The sequence below is a fragment of the Rhea pennata genome, chromosome 1 (genome assembly GCF_028389875.1).
Source record: "Rhea pennata isolate bPtePen1 chromosome 1, bPtePen1.pri, whole genome shotgun sequence".
NCBI lineage: Eukaryota > Metazoa > Chordata > Aves > Rheiformes > Rheidae > Rhea > Rhea pennata.
This window is the reverse complement of record NC_084663.1, coordinates 1363787-1390822: the sequence shown is the minus strand read 5'-3', so window position 1 is coordinate 1390822 and position 27036 is coordinate 1363787. Positions and strand designations below refer to the sequence as shown.

At 46.1% G+C, this 27036-nt stretch overlaps 1 protein-coding gene across 2 annotated transcripts; it reads left to right on the top strand.

The window, feature by feature from the left end:
- The first annotated feature begins 1421 nt into the window (after window positions 1–1421).
- Window positions 1422–25538, top strand: CALU (calumenin). Of its 2 annotated transcripts, none has more exons than XM_062579725.1 (7): window positions 1422–1490; window positions 9351–9587; window positions 17401–17594; window positions 21324–21490; window positions 21992–22052; window positions 22877–23076; window positions 23577–25538. In XM_062579725.1, the coding sequence occupies exons 2-7, from the start codon at window positions 9367–9369 to the stop codon at window positions 23679–23681; spliced, it is 948 nt and encodes a 315-aa protein (XP_062435709.1). In that variant the 5' UTR covers window positions 1422–1490; window positions 9351–9366; the 3' UTR covers window positions 23682–25538. The 2 variants fall into 2 exon arrangements, with proteins under 2 accessions (XP_062435709.1, XP_062435702.1); XM_062579718.1 differs by lacking the exon at window positions 17401–17594 and adding an exon at window positions 17138–17331.
- Window positions 25539–27036: the final 1498 nt, after the last annotated feature.

The window sequence follows — 27036 nt, the reverse complement described above, 5'->3', positions numbered from 1 at the left end:
TGCCTATTTCTTTCCAGTGACTATAACGGGAGTCTAGACAGCTAGTGCAGATGTGGACGTGTACACTTCATCTGATGAATCTCATCCAAAATGATTAAGGCTTGACCTCACCGATACTGTTATTTGGCTGTAGTATACTGAAAATCTGATGTGTCATGATATACTGATGCAGCACGTAATCCAATAGCAACATGATGTCTCCTCCGTGTAATCTAGCAAAACGCATGACCACATTCGATTTTGACACTCCACAACGTTCCCTCCTGACGGGAATCGCACCTTGCTACGAAGCAGTAACGCTCTACAGCATTTTCACCTAAAATTAAGGTAAATTTATAAATTTTTCTGCCAACTTGTTGACAAAAGGTCCCTGCGCGCCTCTGGTTTATTTTTGGACCAATGCGGTCACGATGTGCTCGTGCCCTGCGCTATGACAGGGGTTTTCAGTGGAACACCTGACGCAGCATGGTATCACGATGACACTACCGACCCTGGCATCATAGGGACACGACGACGTTGCCCTGTGCCACGGCGATTTGGGGGGGTGCAGAGTTTGAACTAGATGATTTGGGGGATGTCGTGCGGGACTGGCATTCTTATAAAACGTACACAAAAGGCTCGCAGGCTTATATGAGGTGATTTTAAGAGGAGAAGCCTCAAGGAAAACACCAGGTATCACATGATGCTGAATACCAGTCTATGAAGTGTGATAAACACGGTATGAAAACGCGGAGATGTGATCAACAGAGCGCTGTCTCAGGTGCGCCTGCCCAGATGGTTCTCATGCGGGCATCTCATGACATTTTACGGATGGTACACGACCGTGAGAGGCGAGGGGGCTGCCCTGGCCGCCCCGAGGCGCACAGGGGAAGGAGTCACAGCGCCTCCGCTCTCCCTCCTCACGGCGCCTCGCCCAACCGCCGCCGCCCCCCTTTTCCCGCCCTTTCCAACCGCCGCGCGCACGTGACCGCGTCTCCCCTCCCCCCACCCCGGAGACCCTCGTTGATCTACTGCGCCTGCGCAATAAGGGTTTTTTTTTGGGGGGGGGGGCGGGGGGCGGCCCGGCCGAGGAGCCGGAGCGCCGCGCGGCGCCGCGCGAGCTCACGTGGGCGGGGCCGCCGGCCGGCGCGCGCGTGAGGACGTGGCGCTTTCCAGCCAATCAGCGCCCGCCTCCCTAGCGGGAGGAGAGGGAGGGGCGGTGGGAGAGGGAGGGGGGAGGCGGGTCTCCGGCGGGGAGGCGGGGGGCGGGGGCGGGGGCGGGGCGGGCGGAGGGAAGCGGGGGGTGTGGGCGGGCGGCGACCGGACGGGCGGCGGCGGCGACCAATCAGAGCGCCGAGCGTGGCGGCGGGGGAGGCGGTGCCGCTCCCCGATTGGCCGGCGGAGGGAGGCGAGCGCGAGGCGGGGGGGGCCGTGCAGCGTGGCGCGGCGCCTACTTCCGGTCGGCGGAGAGGCTGAGGGCGGGCAGGCGGCGGCAGCGGCGGCGGCTCCAGGTAAGGGTGAGGAAGGGCCCCGGGGCGGGGGGCGGTGATGGGGGGAGGGGGGCACTAGGCCGTCCGGCGGGCGCCCCTCCTGGGGGATGTGTGTGCGGCCGGCTGACGGGAGGGGAGCGAGCCCCGGCCTGCTCTGCCGCGGCGGGCCGTTATGGGGGGGGGGCCGGTAACGTGGCACCGGCCGGGCGACCCCGGTGTGGCGGCGGGGGGGGCCAGGCCGGCGTCGCCATCCCCTCCCCCCCCGTCGCTATGGAGACGGGCCGCGGGTTGGGGGGTGCCGGGGCCTTCGGGCGGGCGGGCGGGAGGGAGGCGAGCGGCGGTCGCATCCCGCCCGGCAGCGGCCCCGCGCCGGCCCCCGGCTCTGCCCCGGCTTCCTGCGTGCTGCAGCCGCCGAGGCGGCCCGGCCGCCGCATCTGGAATAGCGTTTGGCTCCCTGCAAGGTCATCCGCGCTGACCTGTGAGGAAACCTCCGCGGCGAGCGCGACTGCAGGAAGCGTACTCTGCCTTTGCTTTTTTCTATATTAAGCAGCTTTTTTTTTCTTAGCCAAACGTTAGCAAAAAAAACCCCTCAGGTCCTTCTTACACCAGCTGTGCTTGTAGCTTTTGTGCATAAGTTGCTTTTTTTTCTTGCCAGTAACTTGTAATAGCTTCTGATAAAATAACGCGTGCCTTAGGTACCAAAGTGATAAGTTCTATGTTAGTGCCATTAATTACGTGGCAGGGCAAATATGCAGGATGTGTTATCATAAATGTCACGTTAACTGTACAAGCTAATCCTGACACTTTAAATAATGCATTAATACCTGTGCGTTTGCATCTGTCTGCCTTTTCACATCATGCAACGTGGCATTTTGTTGACTGTCACTATTTGTCCTGTATGTCACCATGACCTCTGTTGTAACCTAGCTTTTGAAATTCAGATCATCAAAGCTGATAAATATTTCCCTGTAATTGACTACCAAAGTCATCTGCATAGTGTCAAGCGCTGGTTGTCTCTTGTGGTCAGCTGAGTTTGTGCTGCTCTCCCAGACATTTCAGACTGCATCGTGGCTATGGACCAGGTTTGTCTGTGTAAGCTGAGGACCTCTGTGGCTCCAGAATGGACTTTACCTTTTAAAAAGGAGGGAGAAAAAAAAAAAAAGCTTGGAGAGTAATTCCAAAATCAGGGATTTGGCTTGTTCATAGCTTTTTCTCTGTTATAGAAGACAGGCCACCTAGACTCCCAGGTATGAACTATACTTTTAGGGCTTCCAGAGAGGTTTTCAATTATTGATTTGTCATGAATATCACTGCAAAAAAAGCACAGTGCAAATGGAGTCCAGAACTGTTAAATAACTTGGGGTTCCCATGAGACCCTGTTGCAGGGGAACACTTCTCAACTCTGTACCACTAACTGATGCTTCTGACCTTCCTGTGGTTCACCACCAAGAACCTTTTATGTACGTGATTTAATAGAACAAGCTTCTATTGATAATATAGTTTCCATGAGTGGTTTGTGGTTTGCTTAACTAAGTGAGGAGGGGCAGAGAAGAGGGGTACACATCGCTGAGTTTGATGCCTTACCTTTCCCTTAACATTGAAGTCCAAAGGCTCCAGGAAGAGTTGTTGAGTCTTATTGGAAGAGCAGCTGATAGCCAGCAGAAGCTTTTATTTTATTTTTATATATATATATATATATATGAACAAACTTCCCCCCCTTATAATGTATTAAAACAATATCTTTAATAGTAGAAGCAACACTAATGGCTACTGTGGTACCAAATGTGATGCCAGTATGTTAACTTGTTTGAGGTCAGGTTGTCCGTAATGTAACTTATAATTGCCTCTAAACTTCTAATAGCTGCTTTGTGTGAGCCTTGATTGTGGATCAAATTGTGATGTTTAAACTGATTATAAGAAAACTAGCGTTTTAGCCTGACCTGCTCTTAGAACGGCTGTGAGGTTGACGTGTCTCTTCCCTTGGCCTCCTCTGTGCTGAATCCATTAGCTATCTCTGGTTTGGCAGGTCTTCATCGCTTCTAGTTGTCTGTATTGGGTTATACAGGAGTGCAGTTGCTCACTTCAAGTATCTTGTGTGTGTATATGGAAAAAAAATATATATATAAAAAAAATGTGTGTGTGTATATAAATATATATGTTCAGAGTTCCTAAGTAATGTCTCAAATGCCTTGTTTTTCCCCCTTCCCACCACCACCAGCCTCCCCTTCTGAAAAAGTTGATGTGTTTAAGTTGCATCAGAGGAGGTAACTGTATGTATGTGTGGGTGGGTTTTTTTTTTTTTTTTTTTTTTTCCCTCCTCCTCCTTTGGATGAGATGGAATCACAAGAAGGAGTTGTTTCCATTGAAATGCTCTTGTACAAGTGTGTTCCAAAGTAGAGCTGCAGGACTGAGGTTTGATAATAAGATTGCTTTTCTTTTTTTCTTTTTTTTTGATCATCCTGTTTCCAAAATGATGTGACCTTTTCCCCCCAAGACTGATCTTGACTGTAAGCTCTTTGCCCATAAGCCTTTATGTGAACAAGAATTGAATCACCCTAGTCTACCCTTGAAAGACTAGACACAAAGCAACAGCATAGGGAATTAAGTAACCTAGCATAGGGAAAAACCATCTGGGGGATCTCGGGTATTGTTGCTTGCATTATAAAATCACAAGGGTGTATTAGTAATATTAATAAGTGAAAATGTTATGAGAGGACATAATATGCAGAGAACAGTTATAGGAAGGAAACCCATCTCTATGTTGCAAGTTAGTTACGTGCGAACTGTCTACAACAAGTGAAACTCTTCTCCTAACAAGGTTAGTCTGTAAATGTCTGTTAGCAGTTGCACCTTTCTCTGAAGCGTCTGCTGCAGTGATCTCCGAGTGCTATGCAGAGCGTTCGATGAGTGTTCGAGCCAGGTGTTCTGGTAATTATGAAAGCGATTGCTGGCATGGTGGTACCAGCACTCGCTTCATTGTGGGTGGCTTGTACTGTCTGTCTCAAAGTTCTCACCCTTTTTCATTTGTCTTGGCCTGTCTTTTGGCTTGGTTAAACTTTCTGCACAAGTGGTATGAGAACTTGTGCTTGCAAAGCATGCCGTCAGTTCTCTGCAGGCAAGGTAGGATATGTTACTTGCAGTGACGTTTAATTTTCTCATATAACTCTGATATTTTGATTGCAACATTATCTTAATTCAAATGAAGTTAGACAAGATGCGACAAGTCAGATTTGCAGGGTCTTGCCTTTCTAGAATGTTTCTTTTACAGATCAAAAAAACCCAGGTCCTTTGAATATCTTAGTATAAACTAGTACTACTCAGTTATATAATGGATAATTCTTGCTGCACAAGCTATGAGTTGAGAACAGCTGCTATTTTTGCAGATTTTTCTGTATTATGTTAATCTCCTTTTCAGATGTGTATTTTTTTCAGCTAAACTACACTTTAAATCTTTCCTTTTAGACAGACTTATGAGTGGTCAAGAGTCTGTGATTTCGTTACATGTTTTCCCAAGGAGGCCCCTTCATGACTTACTATGTGCTCTGTGGCATTGCCCTTGTAATATTTCCACAAGAAAGTAAGCTGTAGGAAAAACTGGAGATAATTGTCTTGTCTTTCATCTTTTAGCTTGCTTAGCTTAAGAGAAAGTGACTCCTAACAGTTGATTGTAGAAGGGCACATTTAAAGGCCTCTTTCTGAACTTTGTCAGTTGTGGCAAGTAACTCAGTCTGCTACAAGAGAAGTGGAATTCACAGCTGTGATGCTGGAACTGCAAATAAATGTATGGGCAGAATTGGGCATCCCTGCTAACTGCCTGAGCTGGCTAATAAATAAAGCAGTGTGAGGAGGGGTATCTGATGTGCTGCTCTCCTCAGGAGCCTGGACTGAGCTTAGTGCACGTGTAAGAACTCACAGCCTGGATCTCTGAGAATGGAGGTACTGTGCAGTCCCCTCTTAGCACAGATCATGTGCTCTTCCTTTAAAATATGCCTGTTAGTGGATGTGGTCGTGACATTTTCACTTTTTTTTTTTTTTTTTTTTTTTTTTTTTTTTTTTTTTTCCTGAATACCGCTGTGGTTTCTAGCTTCTTCAATAGCCAAGCCTCCCTCCAGGAAAAATTGGCAATGCTCTGGGCTCTTCTGAGTTTGGCTTCTCTACTTGCCTTGCTGCTGCTTCCTTGCCCTGTCTCCTGTCCTGAGCCTCCCAGCCAAGAGGCTGCTGGGGCCTATTCCCTACCCTTCTTGAAGTTAAGTTAGTGAGGCTGGCTGACTTGGACCTGTCTGCTTTATGCTCTTGGTTCTTGCACAGCTTATTTGTTTGGGCTCAGTGGCTTGCTTGTAGTGTGTTTATGCCTCCCCATGGTGATCCGTGTTATCGTTTGCACGTTGCTGGCTTGGAGGTCAGCATCCTGTTGGAAATAGAAGACCAGGTTCAGCGTCTTCCCCTGTATAGGGAATCCAGCGCCTCTCTTGAGAGCATACCTTAATTGCAGTGCTAGAAGGCAGGCTTCACCCCTTCTCTGAAGCCAAAGCAGTATATAGAGAAGAGCAAATCATGATTTCTAGAGCAGAGCGGGGATGCTTGCCTTCTGGATTCTGGCTGCTCACTAATGAGAGATGCTTGACAACTTCGTGCTGCAAAGGCAGGAGCTGTTAGAGATGCATGGAGCAGGCTTAGATACGTGCTTAGCAATACCTGAGAACTTGAGTCCCTCAGCTTCTCTTACAGAACCTCTGTCTAACTGCTAGCAATTGTGTGCCTGCATCTGAGAGAGGTGCAAACTGCTGCGTGAGTGCCAAGCTCGCTGTGGGCTTGGATCTTGGTGTTTGACTCAACTCCGTACCTCAGGCCTTTAATCCCATTGAGCGGCTTAGGCTGCTTACTCTCACTACCCACAGATAGCTGCTTGTGAATTCTTGATTGCTGGACTGGGGTTTATCTGCTGGGAAGGCGTTTTGAACAGTAATTATGCCCCTTGTGGGGATGGAACCTATTGCAGCTTTCTGATTTTGTGTCTGAACATGTGTTGTGGCATCAGATGGTGCATTTTCAGCCTGATTATTGCGATACAGCTTATGACGCAGCAGGTAGCATAACAACCTTTCAGACAAAGTTGTCTGCATCATTAGTACCCAACTGGTAATCTGATTAATGTATTTTTTTTACTTACTGTGACTTCCTTTGATGTATTTTTAATTTCACCAAGCTTTTCTGCTAGTAAAATATGCCCATCTGCTAGCAAAGCATACTCTCCTGCAGTCACTGTCTTTCTATCCCTTAGTTTCTAGCTTTGAGCTATTAATCTTTGTTGGTTCCTTCTTCCTTCTTGCGGGTTTCTTACAGAAATAATATTCTTTACAGAATGTAAACTCTTACTGGTGTTTTCTGGTGGTGGCAGGTGGGAGTGCTGTAAACAAAGGTCAAACCAGAGAACAGTCATGGATAGTGTTTTTCAACCTCTTAATTGCAGAAAGAAAAACATTATTTATATAAAAATAATCTGATTTCCCATAAAGGTGGGGACAGTGTGTAGAGTATGACAAACTTACTTTATTAAAAAAAAAAAGAAAGAAAACTCTGTACCTGTGAATACAAGTTGGCAGTTGCATGTCAAAGGGTGTCTTTATTCTTCAAGTTGTTTAGCAGGCTGATCTAACTGTTTCAATGCTAAAAGATTTAAAGGTAAAACAAATTTACTTGAAAGGTGTTTTTTATTTTTTTTTTTTTTTTTAGGGCTTAGTCATTCATCTCGATCTATTTTATTCTCTTAGGTAGCCCAGCACCTTGCCAGAATGTATCATCTATTCTTTCCTTGCTAAGTGTAGTGTTTCTGTAAGTTGTACTATGCTCATACTTGCAAATTTATTTTGACAGTTTCAAGGATAGTTTGACAATAGACTTCATTTATATTATCTATGGGATCTGTTTTCATCTCACTTCATGTCCTCTGGGTGTGAATATCACTTAAAGACAGCACAGCTATGATAACATAAGAGATCAAACAAATATAACCTTTAATCCATCTGAGAATGCCGCTTTTGTGGCGAGCGTGGCACTGATACTTACTCCGATAACTGCAGATATGAATATGACAAAATGACTACACAAATCCACTGGGTATTATATGGGGTTTTTATGTATTCCTTTCACTGCTGCCTACATCATCTTAAGCAAATATTAATGAAGTGGTTGACTCTTCAAATAATAATAATAAAAAAAAATTTAATCCCTTGACCTTACAAGCTTTTAGATAACTGGGTAGTTAACTTGCTTTACTGTGTTAGAATCTCTCCTCCCCCTCCTTTTTTTTTTCCGCTAACTTCAGAAATAATTTTAACTGCACTGACCTTCTACTTCTGGTTTCTACATAATAGGACTTAGTTTTATGAAATTTTTCAGGCAGGACTGTACCAGTGGGAGTCAGTTTGCATAGTGTAGGGCAATTTGAGAATGAGTGTGATAACTTAAATGAAGATGGTAAAAGAGAATACTTCTGAGAGACTTTAAGTGCTGCGCTCTCTCTCTCTCTCTCTCTCTCTCTCTCTCTCTCTCTCTCTCTCTCTCTCTCTCTCTCTCTCTCTCTCTCTCTCTCTCTCTCTCTCTCTCGGGGGAAGGGAATGTGAAGACAGCTGACATAAGTCCTCATTTTATATTAAAAAAGAGGCTGAGCCTTGATCTCCTAAAATATCAGTTTAAAATAAATAAGCTGGAGCTGCTGTTATTTTCATCTTCAAAATGCATTTCAGCTGAACCTGCTCATCAAATGGCTATTGTCTGGATGTAATCAAACTTGATTAGTACAACTGTGCTGACTTAAATAGCTGTAAATGTACACCTGAGCAGCCTAGAAGCCCTTCATCTTTTCAAATGAGTCTCTGCTTGTGATCTTTTTCTTACTGTAGTACCTAGTAACAGTGTCTGCTTCTGATTTGACTGCTGTATTACTCCTAGAAATTGCATGTATCCTAAGTAGGATATGGTTTCCGCATTTTTATCCAGAGCTTTCTGTGCAGATTTGTGCTGTGGTTGCATGTAGCCAGCACATCCCTGACGCATCAGAATTATTGTGCAAGTGTTGAACAGATAATCTGTGCAGTAGACTGCTTTACCCTGAGAGTATCTGTCAGTGTATGTTTGTCACTGACCCAGTATCTATGATTATTTCCCAGAAAAGTGTCCTAAGTATACTGTGTCCTGAACTAATTTTTGTGGGTTTTTTTCCTTCTTTGTAGGTGAAATATATGTAGGTGAGATTTCCATGTAGCTCTGACCAAGGATGTCAGAAGTTCTAGATGAGTATCTGAAATAATCTGGCTTCCTGTGGATGAGATACTTGGGTAGAAAAGAGGGAATTTCTTGGGAAATCTAGCCATATGGTAGCATGAGGGTCAGTAAAATGGGTTCAGGGTCCGTGTGGGGAGGGAAGCACGTGGGCAGGAGAATGTGAAAGTGGAGTGCAGCCAACATGGGATGGTAACCAGCTTAGCTATGCCTGTGTAATAGACAATCTGTTGTGCATGTTTGACATGCATCTTTCAAATTCCTAACTAAACACATTCTCATTATATCAAATACAGTTGTTGCTTTCTGTAGTATGGAGGGACTTGTTTGGAGCTCATATGACAGATTTAGGGAGTGTCTTGCTAAAGGAAGCCACTTGGAATGTCCGTTAATAAAGGTCTCTACAAGTGCTACAGTAATTCAAAGATTGCTTAGCCCAGGTTATTTTGTATTGATTCTTTCTTTTTTCTCTTATAATAGTGAATACAGGATGGAGAAGTTCTGGCTTGTGACCCTGGAACCTTCTGCCAGCTTCATATTCCTTTGATGTACCTATCTATTGCAAGCAAGCTCTTAAATATCTCTTTTGTTATCCCATAGGTTTATCTGAATCACCATGACTATTCATCAGCTTCTCTTGTGCCTGTCTCTCTCAATGGTTTGTATCTCGAGCAAACCCACCGAGAAAAAGGACAGGGTTCACCATGACCCGCAGCTCAGTGACAAGGTCCACGATGATGCACAGAACTTTGACTATGACCACGATGCTTTCCTTGGTGCAGATGAGGCCAAAACCTTTGATCAGCTGACACCGGAGGAGAGCAAGGAGAGGCTTGGGTAAGGAAAAGACTTGAAACAGAAATCTAGTTACGGATTTAATTCAGTATAGAATTAATTCACTGTTGACTTTAGGGCCTTTTGCAAAGCATTTAAAAGAATTAACTGTCATTCTGGCATTCACCTTTGTTCTTTTGCATTGCAGGTGGCTCTTTTACAGAAATATTCTAAACTCTCAAGTCTTTTAAACTTTGTTTGTAAGACATCAGTAGTTGAAATTTAGTGACCTATGCAAAGGATGGTTATGAAATTATGTAGCATATTTACATCTCTGTCTTCATCAGAAGCAATTGATCTCAGCATGCGAGGTCATCCTGAGTCACTTCAAACTGAGGCACTGCATGCTGAGCATTACTTCTAAGCATCTAATGAGCTCCCCAAAAGTACAAGGTATAAATCAAAATAAGTGTCTTTTGCTTTGCCATACTTAAACTGTGCTAAATGTAGCTTGATGATCTCTAGTTACCATTTGCTGAATACAATCTGACTCTTGCTTCAGGCAAGATGAAAGCCCTGGGACTGCTCGAGTCTTCCTGTTATGTTACTTGTCCTAATTCAGAAGTAGCTGGTTGCTGTGCAGAGCATGTGCAGGGGTCACAAGTTAGAATAGAGTATCTCTTTAAAGTTATCTTTTGTTTCATTACTTTTCCTCCTGTTGCCTCCTTCAGCATCAGAATAGGGTGTTTATAGAATATAGTAAGTATTGGACTTAACAATTTCTGCTTTACAGCACTACAGGGTGTGTCGTTTGTACGTATGGCAGCAGCTGTGATCACAGTTGTTCACATTTGGCTTAGAAAGGCTTAAACCTTATGAGGTCTAGACTGAAAATTTTCTTATCAAAAGAGACTCCTGTGAGGGCCACACTCCCACCCTCCTCCTCAAAGTGCCAGTGTGCCTCCCTGATGAGCTAGCTCCTTAAAGTTAGAATACTCTTATCAATCTATCAGAAGAAATGTATGGAGTACCTAAAATAGCAACGCTGATGTTGGTCCAAATTATCATAGAATCAGTAAGGTTGGAAGGGACCTCGGGAGATCATCTAGTCCAACCTCCCTGCTCAGCAAGGTCACCTACAGCATGTTAGACAGGGTTGCATCCAGGCAGGCCTTGAAGATCTCCAGAGAAGGAGACTCCACAACCTCTCTGGACAGCCTGTTCCAGTGCTCCATCACTCTCACAGGGAAGAAATTCCCCCTCACCTTCAGGCGGAACTTTCTGTGCTTCAGTTCCTGCCCGTTGCCTCTTGTCCCGTCACATGGGACAACTGGAAAGAGTTTGTCCCCATCCCCTTGACACCCTCCCTTCAGGTACTTGTACACATTGATCAGATCCCCCCTCAGTCTTCTCTTCCCCAGGCTGAAGAGTCCCAGCTCTTACAGCTGTTCCTCACAGGGCAGGTGCTCCAACCCTTGGATCATCTTTGTAGCCCTGTGCTGGACTCCCTCCGGTAGCTCCATGTCTCTCTTGGACTGGGGAGCCCAGAACTGGACACAGTACTTGAGATGAGGCCTCCCCAGGGCTGAGGAGAGGGGCAGGATCACCTCCCTCGACCTGCTGGCAACACTCTTCCCAATGCACCCCAGGAGACCATTGGCCTTCTTGGCCACAAGGGCACATTGCTGGCTCATGGTCAACTTGTCATCCACCAGCACTGCCAGGTCTTTCTCTGCAGAGCTGCTCTCCTGCAGGTCAGCCCCCAGCACAAGCTGGTGCCTAAGGTTATTTTTCCCTAGGCGTAGGACTCTGCCCTTGCCCTTGTTGAACCTCAGCAGGTTCCTCTCTGCCCAGCTCTCCAGCCTGTCCAGGTCTCTCTGAATGGCAGCACAGCCCTCAGATGTCTCAGCCACTCCTCCCAGCTTGGGATCATTGGCAAACTTGCTGAGGAGGCACTCCGTCCCCTCGTCCAGGTTTTTGATGAAGAAGTTGAACAGGATGGGACCCAGTACTGAGCCCTGGGGGATGCCACTAGCCACAGGCCTCCAACTAGACTCAGGGCCACTGATGACGACCCTCTGAGCTCTGCCTTTCAGCCAGTTCTCAATCCACCTCACTGTCCATTCATCCAGCTCACCCATGCTGAGCTTCTCTAGGAGGATGTCATGGGAGACAATGCCAAAAGCCTTGCCGAAGTCAAGAAACACAACGTCTACTGCTCTCCCCTCGTCTACCCAGCCAGTCATCAGAGAAAGCTATCAGATTGGTTAAGCAGGATTTCCCCTTGGTGAATGCATGCTGGCTACTCCTGATCTTCTTTTCCTCCATATGTCTGGAGATGACATCCAGAATGAGCTGTTCCATCACCTTTCCAGGGATGGAGGTGAGGCTGACTGGCGTGTAGTTGCCTGGATCCTCCTCCTTGCCTTTCTTGAAGACTGGAGTGACACTGGCTTTCTTCCAGTCCTCAGGCACTGCTCCAGTTCTCCAGGACCTCTCAAAGATGATGAAGAGCAGCCTGGCAACAACATCCACCAGCTTCCTCAGTTCCCATGGGTGCCTCTCTAATCCTATCCTCCTCAACCAAAGGAAAGTCTTCCCTTCTCCAGACTTTCTCCCTCACGTCCAGGCTCTGGGATTACTGAGGGCTGCCTTTAGCAGTGAACACTGAAGAAAAGAAGGCATTCAGTAATTCTGCCTTCTCTGTATCCCTCGTCACCAGGGCCCCCTCCTTTTAGGCCTTGCATGTTTTTCTATTTTTCCAGACACTAGACCAGTTGCATTAACTTCTGAACTCTCACACATGCTTTCTGCATCCTGCCTGTAGAGTAGCATTCTGATGCATGGAAGGGTTGCCGCTCCAGAGCGGTAAGGATAGACTTCATATATCAGCTAAGTCTTCTATATGTGAATTGAACATCTAGACTTCATATTTTAGCCAGTGGAGTGATGTTTGTATTGGCAGTGGAGTTTATGTAGTGCATTGACTATTTTGGGTTGTGACACACTGATTTATTCAAATGTAGGTGCTTTGACAGATCCCACAGAGTGGTGTAAACCAAATAGCAGAAGGCTTTGCAAAGTGGGGTGGTGTGAGGCTCAGCTGTGTGCTTTTGCACTGAGCAGACCATTCACACTACCAGCACTGGGTAAGAGAGAGCCTTTCGACTGCCACTGTATTATTTAAGGTAAAGGCTCTGCAAAGACAATATGTCTTTCTGTTCCTTATGTCTGCTGTAATTAAGTTTACAGGCCCTAAAGTATACTTTTTCCACGGAGGAAAGTTTTTTCCTGGGAACTTCATAAGCTGGGAAGACTATTTCTGGATCTGTTAGAGCACCGGATCCAGTGGAGTCTCGTACCAGGGCTGATAGGAGATCTTGAGAGAGGTCTGGTGGAGAAGAGACAGTTACATGACAATTTCAGAGAGGAAGTTTTTGTTCTCCCAAATAGCTGTTTATGTCTCATTTGAATATTGCTCTCAGGCTGGAAGGGGATGGGGAAGCCAACTGCAAGAGTCAGCAGGATTCAAGTGGGCAGGAGGGCGTGCTTGCCTTGTGCTTGGAGGGAGCACTGGGCCGCAGAGGGGCAGCATCGTTGAGGGAGTGAAGTCTGCCACCTGGTTAACTCCCTTGAAGAGCCGTGCTGCTTGGATGTTAAGACAGTAGTTTCTAGGGTCTGCTTGAAATGCTTTTAGAAGAGTTTTACTGTCCTGTGAATGGGAAATTGAGGCAAATTTGCTTGTTGCTCTTGTGAGGGAGATGGTCTAGAGTACAGTCTCTTGGTTGGTTCCCCCTGAAGCATGAGTGTGAGCAAGAGAGTTGGCAACTCAAAACTGGCTACTTATGTACAGAAACATGCAAGAGATCCTTCCCTCGGCATTGTTTTTCTAACCTCTAGGCTTTGTCATGGCTTTACGCTTTAATTTCATTGTTCTGCTAAGTTATCTACTGGAAAAAGCTGGCTGTGGAAGTTAGGCTAGAGTAAGAGTTTCCACTTGGATGTTTCAATGAGACTGTTCCAAACTGCTCTCTGCCTTGACATAAAATGTTGTTTTTTTTTTTTTTTTTTTTTTTTGGCAGAGACAATTACATCACACTTTCCTGAGTCTGAACGGTTTTGATAACTTTGTTATGAATGCATAATTATGTAAATTATTTTTTGAAAGCTGTGTTTTTCTGTGCTGTTGAAAGAACAAGGTTTTCTATGTGAGACAGGATTTACTCCAAAGCATTCAGTGATCCAGGACTCAGTTTTTGTGAATCTTCTCACTTTGCTGTGTGAGGGTATTCACTGCAGAAAAAAGCTCACATGATGTTAAAGACCTTTCTTACAGTTCCCAGGGCTCTTCTGAATAGCTTGTTGCTCTGTGTATGTTGTTTTTCTTTAAAGGTTGCTGAATTTGGGGAATACTCTGCAAGCTTCCTGACAGTAGTGCTGAGCAAACGGAATCTTGTTGCTTCCTTAGAATGACATGAGTCAAAGCATTAAAGAGTGGGAAACAAAAGCAGTGTGTCAACTACAGCTGCAAACAATCACAAAACATCTGGAGCGTGGTGCCCCCTGCCATCACCCTGCCAACACGCATGCACGCTCGCTAACGCTATTGTGGTACATTACACTGTGCATCGTATGTGACAAAGCTGCATTTTTTTTTTTTTTTATAGCTGTTATGGGTTTCAGGGCTTATGGTCTGGGAAGTCTGCCTGCAGTCATCTGGTTACAGCAGTAAGTTGTTGAACTAGTTGAATGAGAAGGCTGTGCTGCCTGGTTCTGTTCTGCAAGGGCACCTTGCAGCAGGAGTTCCCACAGCAGTGCTGCAGCTTGTGCTAGGCTCCAGGTGGGGATAGTGTTTAACTTTCAGTTAATACTATTAAACAGTGAAGCTATTCTCTAATCAAATATCTGAACTTATTCCCCAAGTACTGCCCTGTGTAGAAACTTGTCCTGGGAAAATCACCCAGGCTTTACCAAAATCACCCTCTTTTACCGGTACAAATTCCAGTACTTTGTTCCAGTGTTATACCAACATGTCTTCATGATAACTGCTAATGCAACATGGTGATGCACGGATGATACAGAGCCCCGAGGAGCAGTTCGTTTATAGCTGCTTCCTACTCAGCTGAGAACTAATTTCTCACATCTTTTGGCTGGAGAGTTGAAAGTGGTTTTTGGGTGGGATCTGCCACTACCCAAACCGTGTCACGTGGCTGCTCTGTTCTGCTGCATCCTTATTTTGCCAATGCTGCAGGTTGTTTGCTGTCTTCCTTTATGTAATTTTTAGGATTGGCAACAATTCATTTTATAATGACTTAAGCATCTGAAAAAAAAAAAAAAAAAGCTTGGAGGCCCCTTTATGATGAAGATTGTGGAGGGTGAATGCTCACCTCTCGTGGAAAGCACAATGAATGAAAAGCCATGTTCTTCAGAGGCAAAACTGTAGTTTAAACCAGGCACGTTTTTACTGATTTCCTGGTGCTAAGCCCTTAACGTTGAGGCTAGCCTGCTGTTTCACAGTTCTTTGCAAACGCTGCGGTAGCCCTCAGCCTGTACTATGGCTTGCAGCAGCGTGCTGCTTTTGGCTGCAAGAAGTTAAAACGGAGACTGCCCGGGAGTGACGAGCCAGATGAGGCAGCTGAGTGCTGCTGCCTGTGGTGGCAGTGGTTGGGCCGTGGGCCACTGTCCCCACGGGCTCTCCTCCTCAGAGGTGCGTAGCTGGATAGATACGAGTGCCACGAAGAACAGCTGCTGCTTCAGATGAATGCAGAGGTTCAGTCTCTTTGTGTCACTCGCAGAAGTGTCAGTACTGAATATGAAGTGTTTGAGACGACTTGTTACATTTTCAGATAGCAGTGCTAATATGGTGTTAGGAGACACCACAAATGAGACTGTTGTCCCACAGGTTTGAAAGAAGAGAAAGAGCGCAATGGATTTTGCTTGTCAGATGTGACAAATGTTGCATGCTCTTATGTGTAGTGTTACTGTCATACTCTCGAATGGAAATGCAATATGTAAAAGATGAATTGCTTCTCTGAAACAGCTAGTATTAAAATGCAACTGTAAAATGAGTTGGGCCTTTGAAATGCCTTACATAGTGTGGAGACTGCCATCTGCCACAGGTAAAGTAAGATGTCAAGCTACAGGACTCTTCTACAAGTAAAGAAAATGCGTATACCAGTCTTATCCCAGCTATCTTTTTTTCCTTTCTCGTGAGCATCCTTGGCACGCTTTTTGAAAGCAAATCAATTCTGAAACAACAAAAACGGGAAACTAAATGCAGGGTGATTACAGTGTCTGGACTATTTAATTTTGACTAGGCTTTGATTTGGTGTTTTGCTTTGCATTGGTGTTCTGTTTCAATCTGGGAATAATAGTCCCATGGTTCTCTTAAAAAGTGTCTTGAGAGGAAAGTTCTTCAAATGACTGGATTTGAATTTAGAATTGCTGAATATAATAGAACCAGTTTTGGACTAAACGTTTCTACTAAAAGAAGAAGAAAACTGGTTGACAAGACAAAATTCTTTGGAAGCACAACAAACTGTCATCCCTGCTTTTAATTACCTGGTGTTGTTGGGAGAATACCTGGTGGAGAATGGAAGTTTATAGCATTGAACTCAAAATGCTCTTTTGGTGCATAAACTGCATTTTACAAACAGACTCTGAGTGCTACTGGAATTAAGATGCTAGGAAAATTTACAGATTATTTTGGGAATGGTCAGGAGAGTTTTGAGACTGTCAGACCATTCTAGCTTAACTTGCCATAACTGAGCACCTAATGCAAAGACTTATGAATGGCAAGCACTTGCATAGCACACTCTCACTTTAATGCAGTGCGCAGCACTAATCTACAAATTGCATACAGGAGACTTGCTTACATCTGCGAACATATCTCTGCATTCCTTCAAGTGGCTTTTCTTCACAGCTGCTGCTAAAAATAAAGAAGGCATGCAGCCTCGCATCATGCTTTATAAACCATGCATCTCTAATTTCTTGCTTTGTAAATTGATGGGCATCGTGCTTGGGTGTTTTGATCTGACATCAATGTGGGGTAGCTTTTCATCATTCTGTGCTAGTAGGTTCCTCGCTGCATTGCTTAGGCATGTAAGCAAGCTACAGCTGTATATCTTGGTCTTTGTATTTCTTCATCGGGGCAGTCTTTCTGTTTTTACTGTAAGTACGTTTGTGTTTCACTCCCTTCGTGCTGTTGTGGTGGGAAGACATGCAACTGCATATTTTTCTAGAGCTAACAACAGCAACGAGATGCTTTATCATAAGACATGCTTCCTGAAGAATACAAAACCTGAAAGGCCTAAGAGCGAGCAAGTCGGTGTTTCGGCAGCTTCTGACTCAACTATACGTTGCTTTTGAACTGCTTTGCAGAAAAGAAACATTGGTCACTGTGTCCAAAACAGTGACCAATAGGCACACAGACTGTCGAGTTGAAAGTAGCTTGCTGAATGTGATACAGTAGTGCCAGAACCTGATAATAAGCAAGCTGATTCTTCCACTCTTGCATAAAGAGTATGCCACCAGTTCAAATGCTCTGCTTTGCTGAGTAGAAATAGAGCCTTATTTCCCTTAACCTTTGCTGGATTTTTCTGCATTTTCTACAGAAAGATTGTAAGTAAAATAGATGAAGACAAAGACGGGTTTGTAACTGTGGAAGAGCTCAAAGACTGGATTAAATTTGCACAAAAGCGCTGGATATACGAGGATGTAGAGCGCCAGTGGAAAGGGCACGACCTCAATGAGGACGGCCTCATTTCCTGGGAAGAGTATAAAAATGCCACCTACGGCTACATTTTAGGTAGGTCTCTACTCTTGGGATAAAAGCTTTGCAGAGCTGGCACTTGAAACTTGCTGTTTTGTTTTGTAGAATGATTGTAGATAAGATAGACACGGATAAGGATGGGTTTGTGACGGAGGGGGAGCTGAAAGCCTGGATTAAGAAGGCCCAGAAGAAGTACGTGTATGACAGTGTTGAACGCCAGTGGCAGGAGTTTGACATGAATCAAGATGGATTTATCTCCTGGGATGAGTACAGAAACGTGACATATGGCACTTACCTCGGTAAGGGGCAAGTTGTCAAATCTGGTGGTGGGCTTTAATCAATAAAGCAGAAGTGTGAGTAAGAGCTCTCAACTTGTCCCGAAAGTCTTAGCCTGAAAAATCTGCTCCAATCGCCTTCTTTTTGGTACGTTAGCTTGGTTTTGGTGCCTAGTACACTCTGCACCTCCATTGACTTCTCTCCTCCTCCTCTTCCCCAACTATATGCTCCTCTGCTACACAAGTGGAATTTAACTTTTGTTGGCATTAATGAAGGACAATCTAAAGAAAAAAATAACGTAACCATGTAGAAAAACTAAAGGTGAAGTTTGTGATGAACACACCATTTTGTAACTCTGCTTTATTGATGCATTTAATTGTGAAATTCAGCTCAAAATTCAATCCAAGCACTAATTTATTGGTTTAATTAAAATCATATGGGGTAACTTTTTTTTTGTCTTCTAGCTTTTGAATCTCAAGCTATGGGTGGCATTTAGTATCTGCAAAAACACACACACCAACCCATGGCTATAGAAACCAGTTGTTTCTGGGTATCTGCAGTCTTCCTGCATCTGCAAAGATTCCTAGCAAAGAGAATCTTTCCTTAATCATTTTCTGAAACTCTGCCTGAGTGAGCATGTGTACGCCTCCGTTTCTCCACTTGTCCTGCCTCTGGCTTTAGACCACAGAGCTTATATGTTTTGGCAAAGAGACAAAAGCCTGAAGCCCTGGAGAGAGGGGTGCTGGTAGGACCTGCCGGTTACCACCGCTCTTCTGGAGCCTCTGAGAACTTAAACACCATGAGGAGTTAGGTAGGAAGAAGCTCTTCTGGGGTTAAGATATTGGAAAATACCAGTTCCTCTGCCAGTTGTTCCTGTGTCCTGGAATGCATACATATATGGTATGATGAGCTACATCTTGAAAGCATGAAATAAAGTTTAATTTACCAAATACTTCCAAAGATAGTAAAATGCTCTGCAGAATGTATGGAGCATGTTGCCTCTATTTTCTGGCTAATCCATCTTCCCTCAGGCTATTTCTACAGCTTCTTTTGAAACAGTTAAAGCTCCAAAGTTTGCTGTACTGGTGGCAGGATAAAGCTAGCCACCTTGTGACTTTATTACAGCTAGAAACAAGTCTTATACTATGTAAGTGAAAAATGGAAAGCTAATATTTATTGAGAGCCAAAGAACTATCCTTGGAAAAATCTGATATCTGTATTTTAAAATTCAGGATTAAAGAGGGGAGAAGAGGTCATGCTAAAGGCTTTTATGACAGTTTTTGAAGTCTGTGCATCTAGATTTATGACCTGCAGGTGTAGGACATTAAAAAAAAATAAGAAGAAGATGAGAAAAGTGTAACACACAAAACATTTCTAAAGCCTAATTTGTAACAGACTAGAGTGCCTGGACCCTGTGACGGATGACATGCTGTAAAGATCTCATCGACATGAGCTTGGGACTGGCGCTTGACTCAGTGTGCTCTTGGCAGATACTGATAAAACCTATTACAGTGCAGTGCACTGCTGTATGTTACTTCTATGTAGTTTTGTTCTTACTAAATACTTAAAGTATCACGTTTACCCTGGTCTTCCTCGCAGCTATCCTGCTGGACTCTACCTGGCAGAGCCATATATGTGTAATGACTTGGCTTCCTACTTGTGTTTAAACAGGAATTACTTTTCCACAGTACGTTTCTGCTGAAATATTCTTGTCTCTTACAAGAGACTCTTGCCTCCCCTCCCTTCTCTCTTCTCCCCTCTTCCTGGCACAAACAACACTGGAAATGCTCCTCAAGAGTTTGATGCGCAGCCAAGAAACATGCAGATCCCTTAATCTAGTTAAGAACATCCATCTTTTGTAGTGTGGGAGCAGAGAGACCGTGCTCTCTAGCTGTGGCTCTCTGGTTTATTGGCTGGCTTCATTATTTAGTATTTAAAAAATGCTTGCCTTTTGTCATCAAAAAGAAATGCTGTTTTTAAACTCCAGCCCTGTATTAGTACTCAACTGTACCGAGTGCTGTCACACAGTGCTTCGTATTTCAGTGTGCATGGGCTCAGCGCTGTTGCTAAAGCCTGTTTCTGTGGATCACAACTCCACAGAGCACGGTGCACTGTATTAAGTGATAGATATCTAGGGCTTATTCTGGAAGTAAGTCTCTTTAAAATCTTCTTAAAATAAGAATATAATACTATAGTTTGGTTCTTCTGTACCATCAGATTCACTTCTCACTGATTTGCCCTCAAACCAGAACCCCAAAATCACGCTGTTTATATCTTCATCAGGAGACAGGAATATTAAATTGTCAAGGCTTACGGCTTTGCTTTCTCATGTCTGCCCTTTCCTTTATCCATGTGGATTGCTGAATTATTTCACTGAATAAAACTTATCAAAGATGTCTTTTGTGTAAGCAAGGCCAGTGACCATAAAAATGCAAATACTTTAGAGTCTATAATCAAAAACCTTTTGGGGGAAGAGGAGCAAACCTTTCTCATGCAGCCCAGCAGTGAATGTTTTGCCAACGTACAGATTGGCTTGTTAAAACTCTTGCATCCTCCCTGTTAAATAATAGTTAACTTGTTTAACTATAGTAACAGTTAAATTAAAAAACATAATGAATAGTTAAGTATAGTTAATTGCTTAAAAATTCTCTGCTATTTGCCACCTTTTTACTTTCATTAAACTGAATAAAGCTATTTAGCTTTATGTGTAACAGCCAACTTGAAGCTGTATTAAAAGGACCTGCTTTTAATTTGTGTGATGTACTACTTTACCTGTGGTTCATACCCCAACATCACCTTTATTTTGTAATACAGCCTAATTTGAAAGGGACTTCTATCCACTGCTGTGGACAGTGGACTTAGGGGATACTTGGCTTTTCAAGGTAAAAGTTCAGTAATAACATAGGAAATTATAGGATTAATTTTGCCTTAGAAGTGCATTAAAATCTTTTTACTGTCTTGTATTTGACAGTTGGCCAGCATCATGGCTTGTGTATAGCTGCTTAATCCTGTGCCTTTTGTCCTGAGCGTAAACAGAGACGGGAGAGAGCCTTTATTTAGACAGGGCTGACAATTACAGGCTGAAATTAAGTAATAATTTGGATGCATTGTCCTTTATCAGTGTTTTTGCTTAAAGTGTAGGATGACAAACAAAGCAAACTTTAGTATACTAAAGTTTATCTATAATTATTGGTGTAGTTAAATCTAGTTGCCACATGCTCTCAGTTACTCTAGCTATGGAGGCACAGCAGTGTCTAGGCACTCGGCGATGTTTCACTTGCTTTGAAAATGCCCCTTTGGTGGAGGAGCAATATCCTGTTACACATTCTCATCCAGAAATAGCCTGGACCTAGCCCTTTGCCTCTCCTGTCTCTAGCGCAGAGGAGGTAGAGCCACCAAAGCCACGCCAGGCCAAAAAAACAATGTTCCATTTCGCGCAGAGGAATCTGCCCAGTGAGGCTGGGAATGCTTCGTGCCCGTGCTAATCTCTTAAAGCTCTGAAGCCAGTTGCAGCTCCTCCTCCTCGCAGGGTAGATGCAGCCTTTAGATTCCTAGTGAGAAATTGCAGGCCGTGGCTATCTAAAGCTGGCGTTGTCTTGACAAAGCGTTGTGAATTTTGATTACTTAGGGGTTTTTTTGGTTTTGGTTTGTTTTGGTTTTTTTGGGTCGGCTGTGAGCAAAAGGACGGTGAGCGGAGGGTGGCTGTCCCTGAATGAGCTGACCAGAACGGCTGTCTTGTCTGTTATGCCCAGATGACCCAGACCCCGATGATGGGTTTAACTATAAACAGATGATGGTGCGGGATGAGCGGCGCTTCAAAATGGCTGACAAGGATGGAGACCTGACTGCTACCAAGGAGGAGTTCACTGCCTTCCTGCACCCAGAAGAGTATGATTACATGAAAGATATAGTAGTACAGGTGGGTGAGTTGCACTTGGGAAGCTGTGAAAGAAAAGTGCCCCCACATAAGCTAATCCTTCTTGCAAATAGAATTTCAACAGAATAGATGGGTGGACAGGACCGAAAGTTGGGGGCTTGTGTCTCCTTGGTCTCCCTGAAGGTTCCCCTAAGGCTGCCTCCGGTGCTTTGCTGTCAGCACCTTTGGAATAGGTGATGCAGAGAGACTGTGATTCCTCCGTTGCAGGAGGCCTCAGGCAGACCAGACAGATAACAGCAACCAGTGTGGGTGGAGGTGATCTGCCATGGAACTGGGGGGCTGGACAAGATGGCTCCCTCTGACCGTGGCCTTTTTTTTAAAAAAAAAAAAATAAAAACCTTCCTCCTGAGGCTGATGCAGTGCTGTATCTGTTCTGCCAGCCGGTAAACTGGCAGCAAGGGCTGGTGCAGAGGGGCTCTCCATGCTCTCTGGGGATGGAGTACCTTGCTCTGAGCCCGACTAACTGAGACCTTGTTGTTAAAGGAAACCATGGAGGACATTGACAAGAACGGGGACGGCTTCATTGATCTGGAGGAATACATAGGTGAGTGACTCGTCCCTTGGCTTTGATGCTCTCCGTTTCGCTTTCTCCCCTTTTTCTGTACGCTAACACGAAGCAGTCTCCCGTTGTGCACGGCTGTGCTGCATAGGAGCCGTAGGCATGTTTGCTTTCCTGCCCTCCCCCTCCTGGAATTTCATTATCTCTCTTTACTTCCTAACTTTAGACCCGCACTGCTCCTCAGTCCTTGCTGCTGACTTCGGAGTTAAATCCATAAGCAGTGACAGACACTGTTTGTTCAGGATGACTGGTCAGAATACCAGTGTGGTTCCAGACCCCTAGACAGAAGGGAACATCTGTTCTAAATCTACGGTGTCTGCTCTTTAACGTGATGGGGTCTGCCAATTGTGGAATATCCCTGCCTCTTCTCTTGGCAGCAGCGGGACATAGAACAGCTGCCCTTTTAACACTCATTATCTGAAATGGAAAGCTTTGGCGTTGGATAAGGATGGTGATAACTGTATCTGACTCCAAAATATGTTGATACAAACCCTGCATGTTTCTCTAAACTTATTTGAAGGAATGCTTAAGATTTTGGGGACAAACATGCTGAAGTAAAGAGAGTCATTTGATCCTTAAATCTGAGATGGAAGGGTACAGCCTCTGCTGCCTTGGCTGTTTTTGTTGTTGCACCCTTTAAAGCGACAGCCTGTGCTCTGATCTCAGGGCTTAACCAGTGATACCTCTGAGATCTGCCCTCCTGCCAGCTTGTGCACTCATCTCCCTGGTCCAAGCTGTCTTGCTTCCCTTTTGCTGTACTCGTGTGAGACTGTGCTGGTGTTGAGATCTGCACACTGTGTGTCTCCCAGGTGACATGTACAGCCACGATGGAGACACCGATGAGCCCGAGTGGGTGAAGACGGAGAGGGAGCAGTTTGTGGAGTTCCGAGATAAGAACCGCGATGGCAAAATGGACAAAGAGGAGACAAAAGATTGGATCCTCCCCTCAGACTACGATCATGCTGAGGCTGAAGCACGGCACCTTGTCTACGAGTCGGATCAGAACAAGGTGGGATGGCACCTCCTCCTCTCTGGGCTTCTGCGCTTAGGTGCTAAATGTCTTCCAAGAGTCTCTCGGACCGTAATAATCTGAGTAACTCTTCCAAGAGTCTCTTGGATCTGCTGCTGCAGTTCTCTGATCTGTCTGTGAGAGCTGGGCCTGTGTCTCTAAACTTCACAGCTCTGAAGCCTTCCTTTCCCAAAGATAAGGTTAATACCCTTTGAAAAGACTTGGCAAACACTGTCACTCGGTTATCCAATTAGAGTTCCCTCGCCGCTCCCCCCCACCGGCCTGGGAGCGCGCTGGCCGTGCCACTGGCCGGGTGCTTCAGTGCTGGGTATCTGAGGAGTGTTTGGGGGTCCCGGGCAGCTTTCTCCTCCTCCTCCTCCGAGCGCTTGGGGTGAAGAAGCAGCTGTTCCCATCGCTGCTGCTCTGGAGCCGTCGGGTGGGTTTCCTTGGGCAGGGTCGGAGCTGCGTGAGGCTGAGCTTGTGCATCTGCTCTGTTCTAGGACGGCAAGCTCACCAAAGAGGAGATCGTGGACAAGTACGACTTATTTGTGGGGAGTCAGGCCACAGACTTCGGGGAGGCCTTGGTGCGACATGATGAATTTTAAGACCTGTACAGAGAAACCTGTTTCTTAAATAATTTATTTTTTACAGTTTCTGGATTATCATGAGAAACATTTTCGCTACTGAGACTGTTATTTCAGGCTATGAGGTGAAAAAAAATCTATCCCGTCCTTTTTTCCTTTTTCCCAAAGGGATGGGGACTCGGTGTTCTGAAAACCAACTCTCATTATGACACTTTGTGGTTTTTAGATTTACACTTTGTTTTATGGTCTAACAAGTTCTGTTTATTTTTGTATTTGTTTTGGTTCCATGTGAAGTGAAGTATTCTGAAAAATTAGCGGTAGAGCAACCTAACCCTTGCCCTACCTCCCTCTCTCCCCTTTATTTTTTTCATGTACTTAGCTACACAGTCTTTTAAAAAAAAAAGCAGAAAAAGAAATGAGAAAAGATGAAAAAAAAAAAAAAAAAGCCAGAGAACAATAAGGCCAATGAAAACAAAGACAAGTAACACTTGTTTTAGACTGGGATATGCAAATCCAATCGAGCAGGGCTGTAGCGCCAGCTTGCAGGAAGACGGTCCATCTGTCTTGCACAGATGCATGCTTTGCCTCTCGCCTTCTGCTGCCAAGAGAAGGGCAGGTTGGGATCGATTCTCTCTGGGCCGTAGGGAGGAATTTGGGGGTAGCCCCCGGCTGTAAGCGGTCGATTTGCTGGCCCTGTTCTGGCACCTCCGGAAAGAACGGGATTTGCAAACCCGATCTGAAGCTACCGCGGTGGCGTGGCAGCGGCGAGGCAAAGCGGTGCTGCTCTTCTCCCTGGCATTCCTTCAGGGGCCTCCGCGGCCGTAGCTGAAACGGCTTCAGCTCCTAGTAAGGCAAGTGTGACCAGGCAGTTTTTAACTAGAAATCCTTGCGGGGGGAGGAAGGGGGAAGATGTTTCACACACGCTGCTATAATGCCCCAATCTGGAATGCTTTGTTTAGTCCCTGGCTCTGTGCAAAGGCAAATAGATTTGTAAGAGTGTAATGCAAAATTAATTTGTTAATCAAACCCACGCAGCTGTAGTAAACTGACGTGATGTCACCCCGTGCGTTATACATGGAAATCCCCCAGGACAAGGGAGTGATTTTAACTTCGTCCCTTGCCTCGAATGACGATGTAGATCCTGCGGATGCCTGCAGCTCGCCCTGCTCCGTGGGATTAGGGGGGAGCGGTGGGATGGGCTCCCTTTCCTGGTTAAATGACATAGACGTCTGCAAATTAGGCGTCATTTGAAGTGCCTTTGCCCACCAGAAACAGCGCTAAGCAGGAATCTGAAACGTAAGGGAAGCCGACTAGGAAGCGAGGCTCTGCAGAACGGGGGGAAACGCTCCCCGACCCGGGAGTTTAGCTGTGGGCACCTCTGCCCCTGTGCAGGGGCTGAGCAGGGCTTGTTTAACACGTGGCATTAAGCAGCGTTCTGATCTTCACGGGGATGGTTTTCTTTTTTCCTTTTTCCTTTTTTTTTTTTTTTTTGCGGGGGGGGGGAGTTTAGCCAACTGTTCCCCGCTTCTGCCGGGGCCCTTTTCCTTTTTTAACCTCCGAGGGCAGAGCGCTTGCTCGGCTGCCGTACCCCGAGGTTTGCTGCGCTGCCGCTGTTCGCCGGGAGAGCGGCGCCGGGGGCGAGGTGACTCGGGTCCCGCCTGCCGCGCTGCGCCCGCCGCGCTGCGCCCCGCGAGGGCGGGAGGCTGCTGGCTGATCCAAAGCAATTGCTGTTTTGTGAACGTGGATCTCTCTTCTCTGCAATGTCCTGTAAACACTAACGTCGGCCTTCTCTGGCCCCTTCCCTGGAATAAACGTGGACTCTCTGTTTTAAATTGGTCTGTTTCAAGGATTAAAAGCTTGAACTATTAAGTATATATACTCCTATTATTTCATGTAACTTTCTTAAAGTAACACTTTTGATATAACTTGAGACAACGAATCAAATAATCATAAGCATTGTATGTGAGATTTGTACGGTATACGTGCCTTTAGTGTTCACCCCTGAGAAGTGGATGTTTTATCACTCTTGGATGTGCTTTGTGGTTTTAATATAAAGCCAGGAAGAATCATGCTCTAATAAACGAGACTTGCACATAGCAAAGGCATCCGGAGGGCCCGGAGCCAGGCGCTGCCGGAGGGCTCGGGGGCTTCGAGCCTCCCGGTGGAAACTAGATCCGTTTCTTCCTGGTCTCTGCCTGTCCCGTCGCAAAACCCCCCGCGTGTCCTGACCTGGGCGACTTTCTCTGCTTAAAAGGCTTTAAGACTCTCGAAACGGCGAGTGCCGCGTTCTCCGCGGAGAAAGCACGCGCGGCTCGGCGGCTTTACGGACCGTTCAGGCGCTAAACCTGTTTTACCGGTGAGCTAGCCGGTACCGCGCGGTGGCCCGAGGGGTTTGTCCGCGCGCGGCAGCGCGCGGCCGTGTGTTTCCACTTGTACTGTACCCTGTTGAGGCGAATGCGAAGCTGGGGAAAAGCAGATTGCACAGCCCGAGGTGTTTATTCCTTGAATACTAGGCCTGTAGGGATTTTTTTTTTTTTTTTTTTTTTTTTGGTAGAGTGTAAACAGAGTTTTATAACCATGTAAGACATGCAGGTTTAAAAAAAAAAATCCGTCTTTCAATAAAACTGTTTACATCCACTCTGGCGTGAAGCGTGTGGTGTTACCGCTCGGCGGTTCGCGAGCGGTGTCGGGCCGGGGGCAGCTCTGCCTCCGCCGGTGCCTTTCCAGGCGGGAGCAGCGCCCCGCGGCTCCCCGTGCCGCCGGCTCTGCCCCGTCGCCCGCTCGCCCCTCGGCCCCGGGTGCTTGTTTTAGCTCCCGAGCGAAGTGCTGAGACCCCGGGCCCCCGGCCGCCCCCGAGCGCGCACCCGCTCCGCGCAGGAGTATCTTAATTTGGAAGCGTTTGGAAATCCTCGGGTTGCGCGGCGTGGCGCGGTGCGGCACCGCGGACACCGGGGCCCCTGCCTGGGCCCTGCACCATCCCCGTCCCGTGCATGGGGCTCAGCACTGCACCAGCTCCCTCACTGGGGGCTCAGCGCCACCCCAGCCCCATGGATGGGGGCTCGGCACTGCCCCAGCCCCATGGATGGGGGCTCAGCGCCACCCCAGCCCCATGGATGGGGGCTTAGCACTACAGCAGCCTCATAGATAGAGGCTCAGCACCACTCCAACCCCATGGATGGGGACTCAGCACCACCCCATCCCCCATGACTGGTGGCCCAGCACCACCCCAGCCCCATGAATGGGGACTCAGCACCACTCCAACCCCATGGATGGGGACTCAGCACCATCCCATCCCCAACGGCTGGTGACCCAGCACCACCCCAGCCCGAGGGATGGGGGCTCAGCAACCCCCAGCCCCATGGATAGCAGCTACTAC